This window comes from Grus americana, chromosome 2, assembly GCF_028858705.1.
Source record: "Grus americana isolate bGruAme1 chromosome 2, bGruAme1.mat, whole genome shotgun sequence".
In the NCBI taxonomy this organism is placed as follows: domain Eukaryota; kingdom Metazoa; phylum Chordata; class Aves; order Gruiformes; family Gruidae; genus Grus; species Grus americana.
The window spans coordinates 121,167,285-121,183,582 of NC_072853.1; the positions used below are offsets into that span (position 1 = coordinate 121,167,285).

Below are 16,298 nucleotides of genomic sequence, written 5' to 3' on the forward strand. Positions count from 1 at the left end.
AATACCGAGTCAGAGAGAGAGAGATGGGGCTTTATGACCATGGCAGCCCGGCTCCCCGCAGGAGCGTCTAACCTTGTGTCTGCTGAGGTGACTTTGTAGGGAGGGAGTCAGACCTGTGTCATTGCAGGTGGCTTCTGGTTGCCAGTACCTTGTTTTCTGGAGACCCAGCATGTTACGTCTGGGATCAGAATCATGGGAGTGCTGTGTGCACTTCCACCTGCAACTCTCTCAGTTGGGGGAAAGTTATTGAGAACACGATGTACCCACACAAAAAAAAAAAAAAGAAAGAAAGAAATCAAACCAAACAGGTCTTACACATCTCAAAATTTGCATCTGAACTCAGAAACACTTTTGATCGTTGTAATGTCTGTACACCTGCTGCAAATGGGAATAGAAATGCCCTTTTACTTCCTTGGTACAGAAAGCCCAAGGAAATCCTATGCATAGTCTACACAAGCGAGCAACCTGGCTGAAATTGCGTTATTGGTGGAAGAAGAAATGCTGAAAAGATCTACAGAACCATGCTTTTGATTTGCAAAGTGCTTGTGAGTGCCTAGGATGGGAATGATATTATGTAGGGTCATCTTTTCTTTGCTTAAAGATATATGAGGCTACTCAATGGAGAGCAACTCTTTCTTGTCAGGAATAGCCCAGGTGCTTTGTCTCGCCTCACTTTAGGGAAACAAGGAACAGCTGAGGTGACTTGTCATGTCCAGTCTTATGTTCCTAGGACTTGCCTCAAGTGTTTTGATCTGTAGAAAGTTCCTAGATAACATGATTTGCTTGTGTACAAGAGGCACTGATCCCACTGAGTGCAAATATCCTCCTTATAGAGGATGGTGAATCGTGGGCGCAGCCTCCCCTAAACAGACCAACAAAGGGGTTGTTGAACCTGTAAAACAGCCTGCTTGAAGAGAAGCAGATTAATGTCCTCCTTTTACCCAGGGAGGGGAAAATAGGTATATAAAAAGAGAGCCTTAGTGCAAGTGCTGTGCAGTTTTCACTGTGAAAAAGGAAACTTCTCGGCCAGCCTCAGCAGAGGGTGTAACCCCAAGTTTTGTTCTATTTCTGCAAAATCTTTCCAGCACCTGATCAGCAGCACATCAAGCTGAGTATGCCTCTGCCATTAGTACATGCACTAAATGAGGAGCTGAAAAAATTATCCTCAAGTTGTACTTAAAATTAAACACCATGAAGTTAAAAGGAAGATAAATAAGAAATGCTGGTGGTTTTCATTTTCCAACTTACTTAAAAAAAGAAAACCAAAACAAGTGTTACACTCGCCAGTTCTTTTGGCAAGGATGAAAGCAATATATTTGTAAGGAAAACAGAGATGCTTAGTTTTGTAATGATATGAGCTGGAGGGAAATCACAAGTTATCTCACGATGCATGCTGGTATTGCGAGAACTAACCGCGCCATCTCCATTTTGGTGGAAATGAATTAACTGTGGACGGCACTGAGCAAGGATGCAAATAGGGAACTGGTTCAGCAGAAATTTGGCATGAGGATTTGTAAGGTTCACACTGTTCTCCTGTTTCTGTTCCCACTGTCAGGGGCAAAAACGCCGTTGTCAGCAACACTCAATAAATGGCACGTGGCAGAAAAATAACGAACAGGATGAGCAGCCGCCCATGTCCTGGTTTGGAGATTTATCTGCCCGAGGACAGTGGAACCGGCTGCGTGAAGTAGGTAGGTTAAGTTATACTTATTACTTTGCTTCTAGGGAGAATTAAGCTAAGTCTAATCAAAGTCACTTAAATCCAGAACGTGAGGGCACAGATTCATGGAGACACCAAAGAATGTGAAGACCCTTTGCATCAGAGGCTTTGCCTATGGGCATGCCTTTACCCTACTGCAGTTAATGTAGCTCTCCCAATGCTGAATCACCGTGTGTTACATGGAGGGCCAAACGAGCTTGAATTAGGAGTAACTACCATGGCTAAGCTGGCATGCAGCCATTTGCCAGCCCAGAGAAACTTGTGCCTGAGCCCAAGGGCTAAGCCTGTGCTTTCGCACCTATGCTTTCCCTAGCAGGTGTCCTGGGGTTTAGCTGGGAGATGCTCCCCCACCTCTGTTTTCCTGCTTGGGGTCCAGGAGATGAGAGAGGCTACATGCTGTACAGAGGTATTGTTGCATGCAAACCTACGCCTGTTTCAGGAAGAGTTTCAGGATGAGAACTAATTGTTAAAGATAAGCAGACACCTTAGTGGGGATTTTGCAGTTGAGTGTGGAGCACCCTGGGCTCCTTCCCCTTGGAAGGGGATGCCATGCTGCCGATGCTGGAGCGTGGTGCCAAGTGACAACTGAGCCCAAAACCTAGCTCGAATCATTGTTTTCTCCACTATTGGAACTGAGCCTGAACTGTGATTTGGAAATTTTCTTGAAGTGTGAGTCGAACAAGCATCGGTCACAGCTGAACACCATGCAACATTTAAGCAAAACCCCATTGTGCTCAGACTTCCTACAGAGAGGGGAATTTAAATCACTGTCATTTGCATGCCAGCTTGACAGGAAGAAGACATAAGTTATTTATTATATTTAGTAACCACTTCTCACTGCCATTCTCTTCAAAATCTTTCCTGCCTCACTCTTCTGGATGGTTGTCACATAAGACGTGCCACCAGCAGGGACTTCATGTGACTGCCTGAAGTCCTGCCCTGGGTCTCCCCAGTTTCTGTGGCCTTTCCTCTTGAAGGTGGCATACTTTCATTTTGCTCCATTTTGCTGTTGCTTGCAAAGCACCTGGTGTTGCAGGGCATCGTGCAGAACCTGCAATCCTGGCCTTGCTTGCAGCCTTGGTGGGCAGCCATGGGGAGCTGTGCCTGTGGGCCAGCTTGGAGCAGACAGGAGTAGACCTGGATCCTCACTCCTGTCCCAGACTCCCCAGGGGACACTGGCAGCTCCCCAGAGGGACTCAGTTCTTGTTTGGGGATATTTTTTTTTCCCCCAGTGAAAGTGTTTTCCAGCAGGACATGGCCACGCTGGGAGCAGCCTCTGATTTGTCCTGTGCTAGATGATGCACGTGAGCAGAAAAATGATGGTATGAGAGGTCTTCCCTTTGCTATCGAAAGAACTTACCAGGAAAAAAACAAAGAAAAAAAAAGAAAAAACCAAGAAGATTGCCACCTGTGTTTGAGCCACCTAAACCATGCAAACCACAAACAGTTTGTGACAGGTCTAATAAGGCCGGGGTCTGGGGAGCACACACCCACCTCAGCCTACAAAAAGCTCAAAGCTTAATTGTGGGTGCAAAGAGCAAACACGGTGTGTGGCGGTGCAACTGCTGGGTTGGACGGCCAGGTTCACTCCCCCCTGCAGCAACCGTCCCGGTGAGTCCCCTCCTCTGCTATTCATGTCTGTCTGTCTTGCATGCAGTCTCCATGGGAAGGAAACCAAATTACAAATTGCTTTTAAAAAAAAAAAAAAAAGCTCATTTGCCATTGATCTCACCCAGTTACAATGATCTTTTCAATTGCAGTTTAAGGTAGGTCTGACGGCTAAAAGAAAATAACATTAAAAATCCCCCTGGGGATGCACAGATCTGTACCCTTCAGCAGATACTGCAATGACATTTTGGAAATGGGTACCGGGGAGAAATCAGTAGCTCGCTGACTGCCTGCCGCTGGCCACAGTCACCTCCAGATTGTAGGTGGCAGGCCTCTGCCTTGACAGCCGAATTTTGCGCTGTTGTGATGGGGATGAAGCTCTGCTGGTTCGAGATTTGTAAAATCTGCACCAACACGTACTATTAGTATGCTTTGGCTATTTACTTTCCATGGTTGTCTGCTTTGAAAAGAAGTAAAATAAAATATATTTTGAGTTTTGTGTATCAGAAATTCAACTAGTATGCACAGGGTACAGGTGGCATTGTTAAAAGCCAGGTACTAAATTTATACCTGTACTTGAAACTCCAGGGACCAGCATAATTTTGCTTGTAGTTCTGTATCTCAATAGAAAATGTAAAAACTAAGAGCCCATGCTTATGACTATTTTTATTTCTTCAATCTATTTTTAAGCAAATGCTCTGTGCCTAGACTAATGTTCTTTTTTTGCAAAGATCTCATGCTGCCAATCTCACTCCTAAATAATTCATATTCATTAAAGTTGCTTCATAAAGATAAAAAAAGGAAGGATTAGCCCCTAATCTGTGCTTTCTGAACACAATCACATAAATAGGTGGAAACAACTGCACTATTTTTTTTTTTTTTTGACCAGATTCCAAAACCTTGCAAATACTTGCTGCAAGCGTTCGCTTTGGCACCGAGAGCGGGCGAAGGGATAGAGGCAGTTCGGGCCAGAGGGTGCCACAAACGCAGAGACATGGCTGCAAAAACACTCGCCATGGCTAGAAGTAGCCACTTAGAGTAAACTGGCTTTGCTCACAAATTTGCTAACCCTAACGCAGGCTGGGGAGCTGGACTGCATGCTGAACTGAACGTGCCCCAGATAATACCGGGAAAGGTGCTTTTAGTCAGGTGCGGTGAGAGGTTTGGCTCTGTGAGGCGACCTCTCGGTTGCGTGACCTGCTTTTGAAGGCGACGATGTCCAGAGGAAAGGTCTGTGCTAACCGAAGGTCCACGGTAGTGCCGACGGGACCCACCTCATGTTGTCCCTGGGCTTCATCCCCAGGCACTAGCGCAGGCGGGACGGTGCAAAACACGTTGGATACTTAGGAGTGCGTGACTCCTGTCGAGCCCGCCAGGCTAAGCTACATTTTGTGATGGTAGATTGACTTGAAAAGCAATCCACAGCAGGAAAAAACAGTATTTCCTTGTTGTCTGGGGCATAACAACCTGCTTCACAGGCCAACGGCAATGAGCATCGCGCTCAAACTCACAGATAAGAAAGAGATGTTGCAGGCAGAGATTATCGGTTGCTGCAGAGGATGCAAATATTTTAACACTGCAAACTACTACTCAAGGCAGGTACTCCTCCTTCTCAGTTGCCAGACAATTAAAGAGACACATTTTGTTTATTCTCATGAATCTTTTGGAATATATGGTGCTTTCAGATGACTTTATTTTTTAATGCGTACACTGGGGACTCTACATCTTTTGAAAAATGAGATCGCAGTGACTCTAGTACATCAAAGGACTTAATCAGCACAGTGCCACAGAGGAGCCGAAGATGTAATGTAGGCTAAATGTAAATTTATCAAAAGGAAACAGCTAAATAATTCAAACCAGCAACATCAATTTCTGTGTGGTTTGTTCATCTTCCTGCCACACTTGTTTCAAAGAGCTGAGGTTTTTATTAAAAGAAGAAGAAGAAGAAAGAAAAGAGTCAGAGTTCTATTTCAAAGCCGTTCCAAATCATTTGTTTCCTCCCCCCCCCCCATCTTTCCTCTCCAGGTTACAGAGCCTCCTTCAAGCTTGAGGAAAGATCTGGCTGAAGATGTCAGTTGCAAGCGTAGTGAGTATACAGCTACGCTGCTGTGTTATCTCCATTTTTCTCCCCCCCCACCCCCTTTGCCTCCATCAGTTTTCTGCCTCTCTTGAACCAATGCTGCCATCCCACCATAGCAGTAATACAAAGTCTTCTCCCCCACCTCTTTCCAAGTTGGGGATTTTACATTTTGTTACATATTTGAAGCTGCCAAGCCAACAGTGTTTTGAGTGATCTGACGGAGATAATGCTCTCACCACCCGCCATTTTAATAACTAAAGTTGGCTGGAGGCTGTGAACTACTCTTTCGTAAAGGGTTTGTTACTCAATGGGTCAGTTTTATAAGTCTTTGCTGCGCCACACACTTCTGGGTGTGGACACATTTCAAGCAGTCTGAAATCTGCTGCTAAAAAGGAATATATTGGGGATCTTCAACTGCATCTGGGGGACAGGGGTGTCCTGGTTTCAGCAGGGGTAGAGTTAATTTTCTTCCTGGCAGCTGGTATAGTGCTGTGGTTTCGATTGAGGATGGGAATAATGTTGATAACACACTGATGTTCTAGTTGCTGCCCAGCAGTCAAGGACTTTTCAGCTTCTCATACCGGCCTGCCAACGAGAAGGCTGGGGGTGCATAAGAAGCTGGGAGGGGACACAGCCAGGACAGCTGACCTAAACTGGCCAAAGGGATATTCCATACCATATGACATCATGTTCTGTATATAACTGGAGGGTGGGCCGGGAGGCGGGGCAGCTCGGGAACTAGCTGAGCATTGACTTTGAGTGATGAGAAATTGTGCTGTTCATCACTTGTTTTGTATATATTTACTATTACTATTATTGTTACTATTATCATCTTCCTTTTTCTGATGTTTTGTCCTATTAAATTGTCTTTATCTCAGCCCACAAGTTTGGTTGTTTTTTTTTTTTTTCCTTTTCCATTTTCAGTTCCACTGGGAGGTGGGAGCGAGTGAACGGCTGCGTGGTTGTTTTAGCTGCCTGCCAGGTTAAATCACAACAAGGGGCAAATTTATGTACTGAGTCACCTCTCAACACAAATTTACCTGATGTCCCATTACAGGTCACCCACCTTGACAAGACCAGCCTGGACTACTCCAGGAATGACAGCGCAGTGCTGTCTCTGTATGGAAACCTGGTGAACGACACAGACTTCATGTGCGACAAGAGGCAGGTCAGGCAGTTTGCTCGAGCCTTCCTGCCGGTGTTTTTCTGGCTCATCTTCTCTGTGGGCACGGTGGGAAATGCCTTGGTCGTGCTCGTCTGTTGCAAATACCGCTTCAGGAGGAGCATGATGGATCGGTACTTGCTGCACCTGGCCATTGCAGACCTGCTCCTCCTCTCCACCCTCCCCTTCTGGGCCAAGGCTGCCTCCGATGGCTGGATCTTCAAGAATTTCATGTGCAAAGTCGTCAACAGCATGTATAAGATCAACTTCTACAGCTGCAGCTTGTTTCTAACCTGCATCAGCTTTGACAGGTACATCACTATTGTCCAGGAGACACAAGCTAAAACTCGTAAGCGAAGGCGGCTACTGCGTAGCAAATTCATGTGTTTGGCTGTCTGGCTGCTGTCCATGAGCCTATGCTTCCCAGAAATCGTGTACAGCCAAAGCACACAGGTGGGTGACATAACAGTTTGCAAAATTACATACCCGCCAAACATCAGTATGGTCTTCAGAGTTACTGGCCTGGCCTTGAAAGTCACAATTGGATTCTTCCTCCCACTGCTTGTCATGGTTATTTGTTATGCCCTTATCATCAACACCCTCCTGCAAGCCAAAAGATCCCAAAAGCAGAAGTCCCTGAAGATCATCACCATGCTCATCACCGCTTTTCTTCTCTCTCAGTTCCCGTACAATATTGTTTTACTGGTCAAAAACATCAACATGTACACCAGGGTGGCATACAGCTGTCAGGCTGCCGACTGGCTGGACATCGGGCTGCAGGTCACCCAGAGCATCGCCTTCCTCCACTGCTGCCTCAACCCCTTCCTCTACGTCTTTGCTGGGGAGCGGTTCAGGACGGCGCTGCGCAGGATGATGCAGAGCGGCTGCTGCTGCCAGAGCAAAGGCCAAGAGCAGCGCTCCTCTGCCTGCGACAGCCCAGAGCACAGCTCAAATTGGTCCTTTGCCATGCTGGGCAGGCGGCGGGTGAGAAGCTCGCTGACTCTCAGCATCCATTTGACCTCCTCCGGTATGCCCCCTCCTTGCCAAGTCCTCTTGTAAGTTAGTCCCCCTTCTTTCCCCTCCGGAGGAGCACCAAACTCTTTGGAAACTGTCCATATATCCCAAAGACTCTCTCAGAGGAGCAGGGAGGGCTGGGGGGCTCCTCGGCTTGCTGTGCGGGACCCATTGTGGGCTTGCTGGCTGAAAGGAAGGGAAACCTTTGGTGCAGGGCAGCAAAATGGAGCCGTGCTTGTAAGCAGAACTGATGGAAGTTAAAAGCTATTTTTGACAGCTGTAAATACGCAGGCCATCTGCAGCTCAGACCACAGCCTGAAATAACAAACCTTGCAGGGAGGCGGTAAGCCCAGCTACTGCAGCAACAGAGGCAGATGAAGCAGGGTGAACTGCCCGTCCTGTCCATAGGAAGCAGCAGGAGGGGCTTCAGCCTTTGTTTGCTGTCCAGCCGGGGTCTCCTACAGAGGTGGCCGGGCTCAGGAGCCCTGCCCGCACCTACACCAGATCCCCTCCGCTGTGAAGGAGAACGGCCTTTAGCTCCTACACTGGTTTACTGCAGCAGGCAAATGCTGCTGTCTGTGCCTGTGCAGACACAACTCTGTTTTGCTGCACGGGCGGTTTGTGTTGCAAAGGAAAGCCAATCGTTCATGTTCATAAAGTGGTCATTGCAGAATTGGATCTATCTTTCGCCTATATTTTAGCTGTGTCATGTAAAGTGAAATCGGGTACAATTTCTTTGCTACAGCTCCTACTTTGATAGTGGAAACTAATTGCACCTTGCAATAAAAATTGAAGGGCACCAGAGACGTTGAATTGTCTGTCCTGGAGATATTTGCCATATGGTGCAAAGCCGTAGTAAAACAGAATGCGAAAACCAAACCCATGCTCCAACAGACGAGCGTTTCTTCAACACTGAGAAAATATATTTAGCCTAGGGCCAGTAAGACAGAGAATAATTAAGCATCAAACCTAACGTTAATGAAATTTGAATTGAGACTTCATGTTGGTGGAGGCAGCAGTTCCCAAAAGCCATGTGCTGTAATGCACCCTGCAACTTCTATACGGCTTTCAGCGTGCCGGTGCTGGCACCATAATGGTGCCCGAGGCCGTAGGGGCACTGCCTGGCCGTACCCGTCGCTTGTCCCCTCTTCAGGGGTCTTTCTTTTAAATAATCATATTTAACCTGGTTTGCCCCCTGGTAATTATTTCTTGCCAGAACAAAGTGTTTTCGTTGTGCATTAATCGTTAAAGCATGCCGATAAACACGAGTTTTCTGCAAGGTTTGGCACTGCTTTTTTAGCTAATAGGGTATATCTGAGCACATGGGCTTCTAGTTTCATACACATTTATTAGGATTTTAAAAATTTTTTTACCTTTTCCTTAGGGGAAAAAAATGGTGAAAGATGTATGCATTTTTTATGCGTAAGAAAGGTTTGGGGGGGGGGGTGTAATTTGTGTCGAGCTCAATGTGAATGGAAGCTGAAATTCTGTTAAATAAAGGCACTGCCATAAACAGGGAGGGGACAGACTGGTTATTTCTTGCCCACACATCCTTCCCTGGTTTGGATCCGTACGCGTAACCCGTTTCCAATGATGGGATTTACCCCTTCCGAAAAAGGCCAGAGGATAACCTTGCTAACAGGGTTTACTATGCCTGCCTAAGCGTTGGGGTGTGGGAACCACAGCTGAGGACTCTGCAAGAGCCGGAGCGGGTTTCAGCTCCGGAGGCAATGGGTGGGGTGCAGTTTTGGGAGGGGGTGCAGGTTTCTGAGGGTGTGGGAAGAGAGAGCACACTGGGGACGCTTTCCTGCCGCAGCTGAGCCCCGCCGCCCCTTCCCAGGGATGGGGGTGAGGGTGCTTCTACGCAGGGGGTCCTCCCAGCCCCAAAAGAGCCCTCGAGTAGTGCAAACAAATGAACAAACAAGTGTGCAAACCTTAGCTGCTGCCAACCTGCAGTCCTGCCTGGTGGTCTTGAGGTCATCTTCCCTGCATGGCATCCTCCCGGCCCCGGGAACTTGAATTTCAGGGCCTTCTCAATGAAGGTAAAAGCTTCTTCTCTCCATGAAATGTGGTGGGAAATTTTCATGCTTCGTCGGCAAATGAAACTGTTGAGGGTGATGAAACAGCGATGAACTTTCAGCAGTTTGGGGTGGCGGGGTCGTCCCTGGGTCACGCGCATCCTGCTCTGAGTCAGGCTGCTCCCCACTGCTTTGCTGGGGGAGCCAGGGGACCAGCCCCCCCTGGGGCGGGTTTTCCTTCCTGGGGTCTGTACCAGGGGCTTCCCAGGCTGCCAGCGTCCCCCGAACTCTTGGGAAAGCCGCTGCTCTGTGGCCCCTCCAGCTGCAGCCTCCTCCCTGGCAGGGTCCCTCGCTGCTGGCCACCACAAAGCAGGGACTTGGTCATGGAGGCATCTGCTGCCATTGCCCCCTCCTCTGTCTGCTGGGGGCCTCTGTCCTCCAGCAGCCCAGCTCTGTGCAGCCAAGCCCTTCCTGGGCTCCTCCATCCCTCTGCCCTGCAGTTTTAGCTGGATTTATCCCACTGAAATCCCTCCCATGCCTCACTAGGGTGTCCCCAGCCTTCAGCTGATGCTCTCCCAGGAAGGGAGGTTTCCCTGAAGGTGAGGGGGTACTGCCTCCCCTGCCCCACAGCCCCTCACACCTTCCGTGGTACGTGGGACGCTGACTGCGTCTTACCCACAGCTCCAGCGGGACAGTTACCGAGCAGTTGTTGGAAGTCCCCGGAGAGGCCTGAGATCTTACATGGCTCCCCTCCTCTAAGGCCATTTTTTTCCCCAATGTTCCCAGTTTTGGATTGCACTCTCCTCTGCTGTCCCTTTTCTTTGAAGGAGCAGCTCAGCTTGTCTGTGTCCTGAGCATTGCATCATCACCCTGAGACCTTTCAACTTCTAGTCCCCACCTCAGGCTTCTGAGGTCCAGAAGTGTGCCAGGACCCCAGATTTCACCCAGGCGGGAACCAGGCCAGACCTGCCCGCTGGCCTAACACCCTCAAACTACGCAAAAGCTGGATGCCATGCCGTAGCGGGGATGGCCACAGCAGTCATGTCAGGTTGTCGTCAATTCACTCTGGTGACGGGCTCAGAAGCAGCCGCGACTGCGGTGCAGGCAGTCACGTAGCATGGCGCCAGCTGGCTTGTGGTACAAGGAGAGGAAGTTGGGAGAGGCGATGAGAAACTTTCACTCTCTGCAGGCAAACCCGCCTGCCTGATGCCTGCTCCTGTCTCAGAGACGTGCTTTATAGAAGCGCCTCTTCCAGAGAGCAGAAAAACAGAGAGCAGAGCAAAGTGTGAGAGAATGGCGATGGGTGATGCAAGAATCACTGAAGTTATGGTAGAGAAAGTAGCCCAAAACCAGAACCATCGATCTGAGTTCAGTATGTGCAAACCCACCATTTCCAAGTATGATCTGGATCAGTTATCCATCATTTAACTGACCAGGCACTGTCATCTCAGCACCTCCAAGCACTGCCTGTTTTTTCCAACCCTCCTGGGCCATATGTGTTTTGAAACCTTCTATTGGGACTTCAGGGTGTCCCGGCAACATTTCAAGGGCTAACAGAATGGCTACCACTGTCTCGTGGCAGCTTCACATGGTTCCCACAGCAGTATGCTGTAGTGGGTGTGCCAGGGCCAATATTTGGGGCGCGGGTGGGTTAAGACCTTCCGTAAGGCAGCACGAGGGCTGGGAGAGCCTTGCTCCTAGCACCAAAGAAGGGAAGAGATATTGTCCCGTATGGCTAAATTACGTACATTGGAGATGTACACAAAGGCTTTCAACAGCTACACCCTCCCCTGCAGAGCTGTTGTACAGCAAGGTACAGTCGCTTACGGGTGTACTGCAGGTCCCTTGTCTTGTGGGCTCGGCTTTGCTGGAGACTCTGTCCCAGCAAGAGGCCTCTGAGCGTGGAGTGGGGACTGGTGTTGCAGCTGGGGTGCAGAGACAGGAAGCGTCGTAGCCTCCACCCCAGCAGGAAACTCCCATTAGGAAACAGAAATAACAGATGAAAGAAGTGATGGCTGGTTGCGACGGGGCACGTTGTCCTCCTGACCCCATTCGGATGGCCCCAGCAGCTCAGAGGAGCCTATGCATTTACCAGGTGCCCCTGGGCTGGGACTACAGATGGGCTGGGACTACAGATGCAAACACAGAGGCGACAGGCGCAGGGTGCCCCCAACTCACACAGCGCTTCTTTCCCTCCCACAGCCACGCACCGGGTGTACAGACCCGGCCAGGACCTGGGGAAAACCAGACGGGAGCCCTGAGCTGAAGCACAACGCCGCTTGGTGTCATGGACGATAGTAAGTGCAATTGCCCTCCTGGGAGCGGCTTTGTTTTTACCTCCGAGGGGAAGCAAAGGCGGACAAGGGTGTTTCTGGGGCTGTGCCCTTCCTGAGGGACTCCTGGCTGCTCTGAGCCACCAGGACACAGTGATATTTCCTCTAGTGTGGGGGCCGGCTCGCTTAATACTTATTTAAGGATCTCCGCTGTTGCTCTGTTGTACTGTACAGACGTGCCCCTTGTCCACCAGCACGACAAACTACTTTCTATTTTCCTTATTTTGTAAAATTTTTTCCTGCTTAGAAGTGAATCATACAATTATCTCATTTATCTTCCAGACAAAGCTATCTCTACAAGGCAGAAAAAGGACACACGTTCTTAATGATATAGAATTTTATTTTTTTAATTCCTGAGGTTAAAAAAGGGGAAAAAAAAGCATCAAGAAACATTCCAATACACAACCGTCTACATCTCTGTAGCTGTACAGACACTGGTCTACATAAATCTCTTTTCCCCCCATCTGGAGCATGAAGTTTGATGTCAATGGGGTTTGCAATTCTTTGGCAGTTAAGACCAAAAGATGCTTCTGAACAAGTTACAATCTCAGTGATTGAGCATAATTAAAACTATAGTGCAATTTCCATTTTAAAAAAGAAGCAAAGTCAGGCTTTTGTAGCTTTGCTATTTTGTAATGTAGTACACTCTCATGCAATATATCTCTGTGATTTTTCATAAAGCAACACTGAGTAACGTTGAGTAAAGGAACACTGTCATTTTATTAAAGCACCTACGCTCTCTCCTTTGCATAAACCTCTGCATAACAAAAAATAATACCCTCCATTGTTCCAGCACCCAGGAAAAGCACCCAATTGCTTATGCTGACCACAATGTATATACCCTCTGTCATGAGTGTGGCATCTCCTTCAATTAATTTCATGATCAATTTAAAAACTTTTTTTTCTCTTAATTGCATTCCTGCAGATAACAAAATGCCTAAGTCAACAAATCACCTGAGCACCTGTAAACAAACAGATTTATCAGCGTCTCTGGCACAGCTCACATGAACAAGTGCTTTATGAATGGAGGTATAAGGTGCTTGAACCAAATAATCTCTTGTACAAACCTACACTTGTGCTAAGTCCGTTACTGGGTTTCCACGGCTCCGGTAATAAACCCTCTGGGACATTCAAACAAAAGGTCGGTACTAATGACACGGTCTTTACTGTCTTCTCTGCACAGCCTCTGATGTGGTGGACCCCCTCTTCCAGCTGACATGATGGGATTCCTGTTCTTGAACCGTTGCTTTGAACAGCTGCACTTCTGTCCACTTGCTGTACCTTACCAGCTTGAATATTTCCTCTCTTGAAACTTTTTCTCCATCTTAAATACTCTCCTTGATGAGAAGCACACCTTTTCTTTTTGTCTCTAAACTACAGGTTCTGGCTCCCACTCTTAGTCCTCTTTCAGTGAGCAAAAAAGCCATAAAACTACTTTCACAGGGCAGGAAAACCTGAAGAAAAGGTACCATAAAGACTCAAATGCTAAATAAAAATAATCTGGTGTTTTTATTCCCCTCCTCCCAAACATATGCTTCAGCCAGCCTCAGGACTGTCGATACAAAAAACTTGCAGGGAAACATCTGGCTTGCTGGATGGAGCCAATTACTGCAAGAGTTACATAAACAGTGGCTTAAAAATATTTGCCACAGGATGAAAAAATGCTAAGCGCTGGGATGCAGAGCAGAAATCCAGAGGCAAGTCTGTCAATTTTGAATGGAGATATTTCAAATACTGCTGAGCAGAGTTGTCATATTTTGGCCTAAGATACTTGACAGTGTCCCTTTACCTTACATTTGGCATTTTAAGAAAGATATCCTAGTAAGATTAGTATTCTAACTAAAAAAACAGCAAAATGCTTTTAAAAACCACACCTAAAAGCTTAAAGGAAAACTGCAGCAGACTTCAGTAACATCTCAGTGAAATTGCATAGCATATGGTACACAGTACTCCATTTTGTAAGCAATAAATAATCTCTTCTTGCCTAATTAAATATAAAACATAGCTTCAACACTGAAATATGCCATAATTCATGAACTGATCCGTGTGCCGTTTATTGCCTGTTTATTGCCAACTTCAGTCTCATGTCCATCTCATTTTCATGCGCACAGCTGCGTAAGGGTCTATCCGCATTGTAGCCTGTCCCCTCCGGAGGAGGGATAAACCAGCTCGCACCCCCCACGGAGCCCTCTGCCTGGCAGAGGCTGGGGACCACTGGGGAGAGGCGTCTAAGGGGAAGGGAAAGCTACCGGTGAGCCAGATGAGCCAGACGCCTCCAATCCAGGTGCTCCATGAAAGGTAGTGATTCTTTCACAATCTTTTTCCAAGACCACTGTATTTATACAGCATTAACAATGGCAACCTTTAGCTTTATCTGCAGTTTTCTTTCCTATAAACAGAAATTTCCCTCTACCTCAGCTGCTACCATGTAAATGTCTAACACTTGTCTTGTGATGTCCATCTTTTAAACAACCAGACTTATGCTGTAGGAGATCCCCTATGGGTAACGGATTGGAACAGCAACACATAAACACCAGATGGACTCTCCCAACTCCCTTCCCTAGTCGAGCTGATCCTTCCAATTCCCTGCCCTTGTTACTACGTTTACAAGTCTTCCCCTGCGCTTTCTTTCCCCTCCCCTAAATCATTGGCTTCAGCTTGTTCTTGCCCTTTTTTCTTTCTTCCCCTCATGTTTTATTTTCTGTCTCCCACTGTGACCCCTGTATACCAGCTCCAGTTGCCACCAAGAGTCTACAGGGTTCCTGGCAGGCCGAGCTGGTCTGCTACCAACTGCTGCACTAAAACCTTCCAGGTCTGAGGTTTCCTTGGGAGAAAAACAGCATTAGAAATCAGACACACCTACAATGATGAGGAGGGCTGGTTGGGAGAAAGAACTTTTTTCCTTTCTCCTGCCAAAATGTTTTGCCCTTCCATCAGAAGACAGGAATTTTTAAGAGAAAAATCTGCTTTCAGATATTTTGACAAAAAGTTGAAATTCTATATAGAAAGCAGATGGTTTGCATGGAAGTTTTGTATAAATGAGAACCCAGTCTTCCTTAAAAGGCAGTGTTTACAGCCAGCTCTGTCCCCAGACTGGAGATGAAGTTACCAGTTGGCTAGGGCAACGGCAAGGGTTAGGAAAGGGGCAGAATACGCCACCACTGGGTGGAGACCTCATCAGGGCTGGACATGCGTTCAGTTTTGGATGGACATTTTGAGACCGATTCAAACATTACCGCTACCTTCCACGTGGTCGATGGGGAGAGACACTGCTGACCTCCTCAGAAACTGTGCCTTCCCATGAATGCTGATGGCTAAGGTGCTAAAGCAGGAAAAAGGAATGCTCCTCTTCCTAATATCACACAGTGAGCAGTACTTTATTCTACAAACGATACTCCTGATTCTGCCACTCGTACTCACCGTAAGAGCTGGTTTCAGCGGAACAACTTACAGAGTACGGTGAGCAAAAGTGAAAGGAGTGGCTGCTTCATGTTGTATTGTTTTGTAACTGGTATTCATACCAAAGCATTTGTAAAAGCCAGTTAAGACTTAGCAAATCTTAGCCCAAAATGTAAAAAACCCCTACGTTTTCTGTTTATAAAACTTGGGAAAGATAAAAAAATCTAGATGAATTACAATATATGCCTGTGAAGATTGAAGTATTGCATAGTTTTTGTCCTGACTGTAAATGCATTAGAGCAGAACAGAAGTGGTTATGTTTACTCCTCAGTGAAGAGGTCAACAAGAATACACATTTTTCTTTAAAATTCCTTTTGAAGGATGTTTTTGGAAGAAAAGTAATTCAATTTTCAGTAGAGAATTTGAGTTTGCATTTAGACACTCCCACACTTATTATTTCTCCCCACTGAAAAAAATTTGGTTGGAACATTATTTGACCTGTTAAACAGCATGGCTTTTGAGCAATCTGTACACAGTACAGAACCATTAGTGTTGCTAAAAAGGCTTCCGTTTTTTAGTGTATACATGTTCTGTAAGTGCATTATAGCTATTGCATAGTTTCAAAGTCTTCAACCACAGTGGTAATCATATTGCTTACATGTACATAAATAATAGCATTTCTTAAAAAAAGTAATTAAAATAACACAGTATATTCAAGGCTATGGAAAATCGCTTCCATCATAGATGACAGGTCGCTCGACAGTCAAGTGATAAAACACTCTTTTTGAGATAAACCTGTCAAGAAACAAAATAGAGCAAGATGATCACATTAGCTGAAGGCAGCTAGACAGGAAGCCTTAAAAGTGTATTCAGTCTTTCAGTTTATACTCAGGCAAAAAAAAAAAAAAAAAGACTGGTGTTGAAAAGAAGCATGCCTGCGCAAGGGCTGTCAGATCTGTTGTTA

General features: G+C 46.8%; 2 protein-coding genes and 1 long non-coding RNA gene across 13 annotated transcripts in view; 2 read left to right on the forward strand and 1 right to left on the reverse strand.

Moving 5' to 3' along the window:
* Positions 1-1,670: 1,670 nt before the first annotated feature.
* On the forward strand, positions 1,671-8,965 carry CCR9 (C-C motif chemokine receptor 9). Of its 2 annotated transcripts, none has more exons than XM_054816750.1 (3): positions 1,671-1,691; positions 5,354-5,414; positions 6,466-8,965. In XM_054816750.1, exons 2-3 carry the CDS (start codon positions 5,397-5,399, stop codon positions 7,627-7,629), a joined length of 1,182 nt encoding a protein of 393 aa, XP_054672725.1. In that variant the 5' UTR covers positions 1,671-1,691; positions 5,354-5,396; the 3' UTR covers positions 7,630-8,965. The 2 variants fall into 2 exon arrangements, with proteins under 2 accessions (XP_054672725.1, XP_054672724.1); XM_054816749.1 differs by lacking the exon at positions 1,671-1,691 and adding an exon at positions 3,279-3,331.
* Positions 8,966-11,603: 2,638 nt separating this feature from the next.
* Positions 11,604-12,332, forward strand: LOC129202230 (uncharacterized). Its single transcript, XR_008575658.1, has 3 exons — positions 11,604-11,697; positions 11,805-11,899; positions 12,218-12,332. It is a non-coding gene; the product is annotated as an uncharacterized LOC129202230 (long non-coding RNA).
* A 299-nt stretch (positions 12,333-12,631) lies between these two features.
* FYCO1 (FYVE and coiled-coil domain autophagy adaptor 1) overlaps positions 12,632-16,298 on the reverse strand; it is a 53,573-nt gene continuing 49,906 nt past the window's right edge. For 9 of the 10 annotated variants that reach the window (XM_054814610.1, XM_054814609.1, XM_054814603.1 and 6 more), the window contains one exon: positions 12,632-16,129. In XM_054814610.1, the coding sequence (XP_054670585.1) occupies positions 16,054-16,129 (76 nt within the window). In that variant the 3' untranslated portion in view covers positions 12,632-16,053. The remainder of the gene's footprint in view (positions 16,130-16,298) is intronic. The other variant, XM_054814608.1, reaches the window with a different exon arrangement.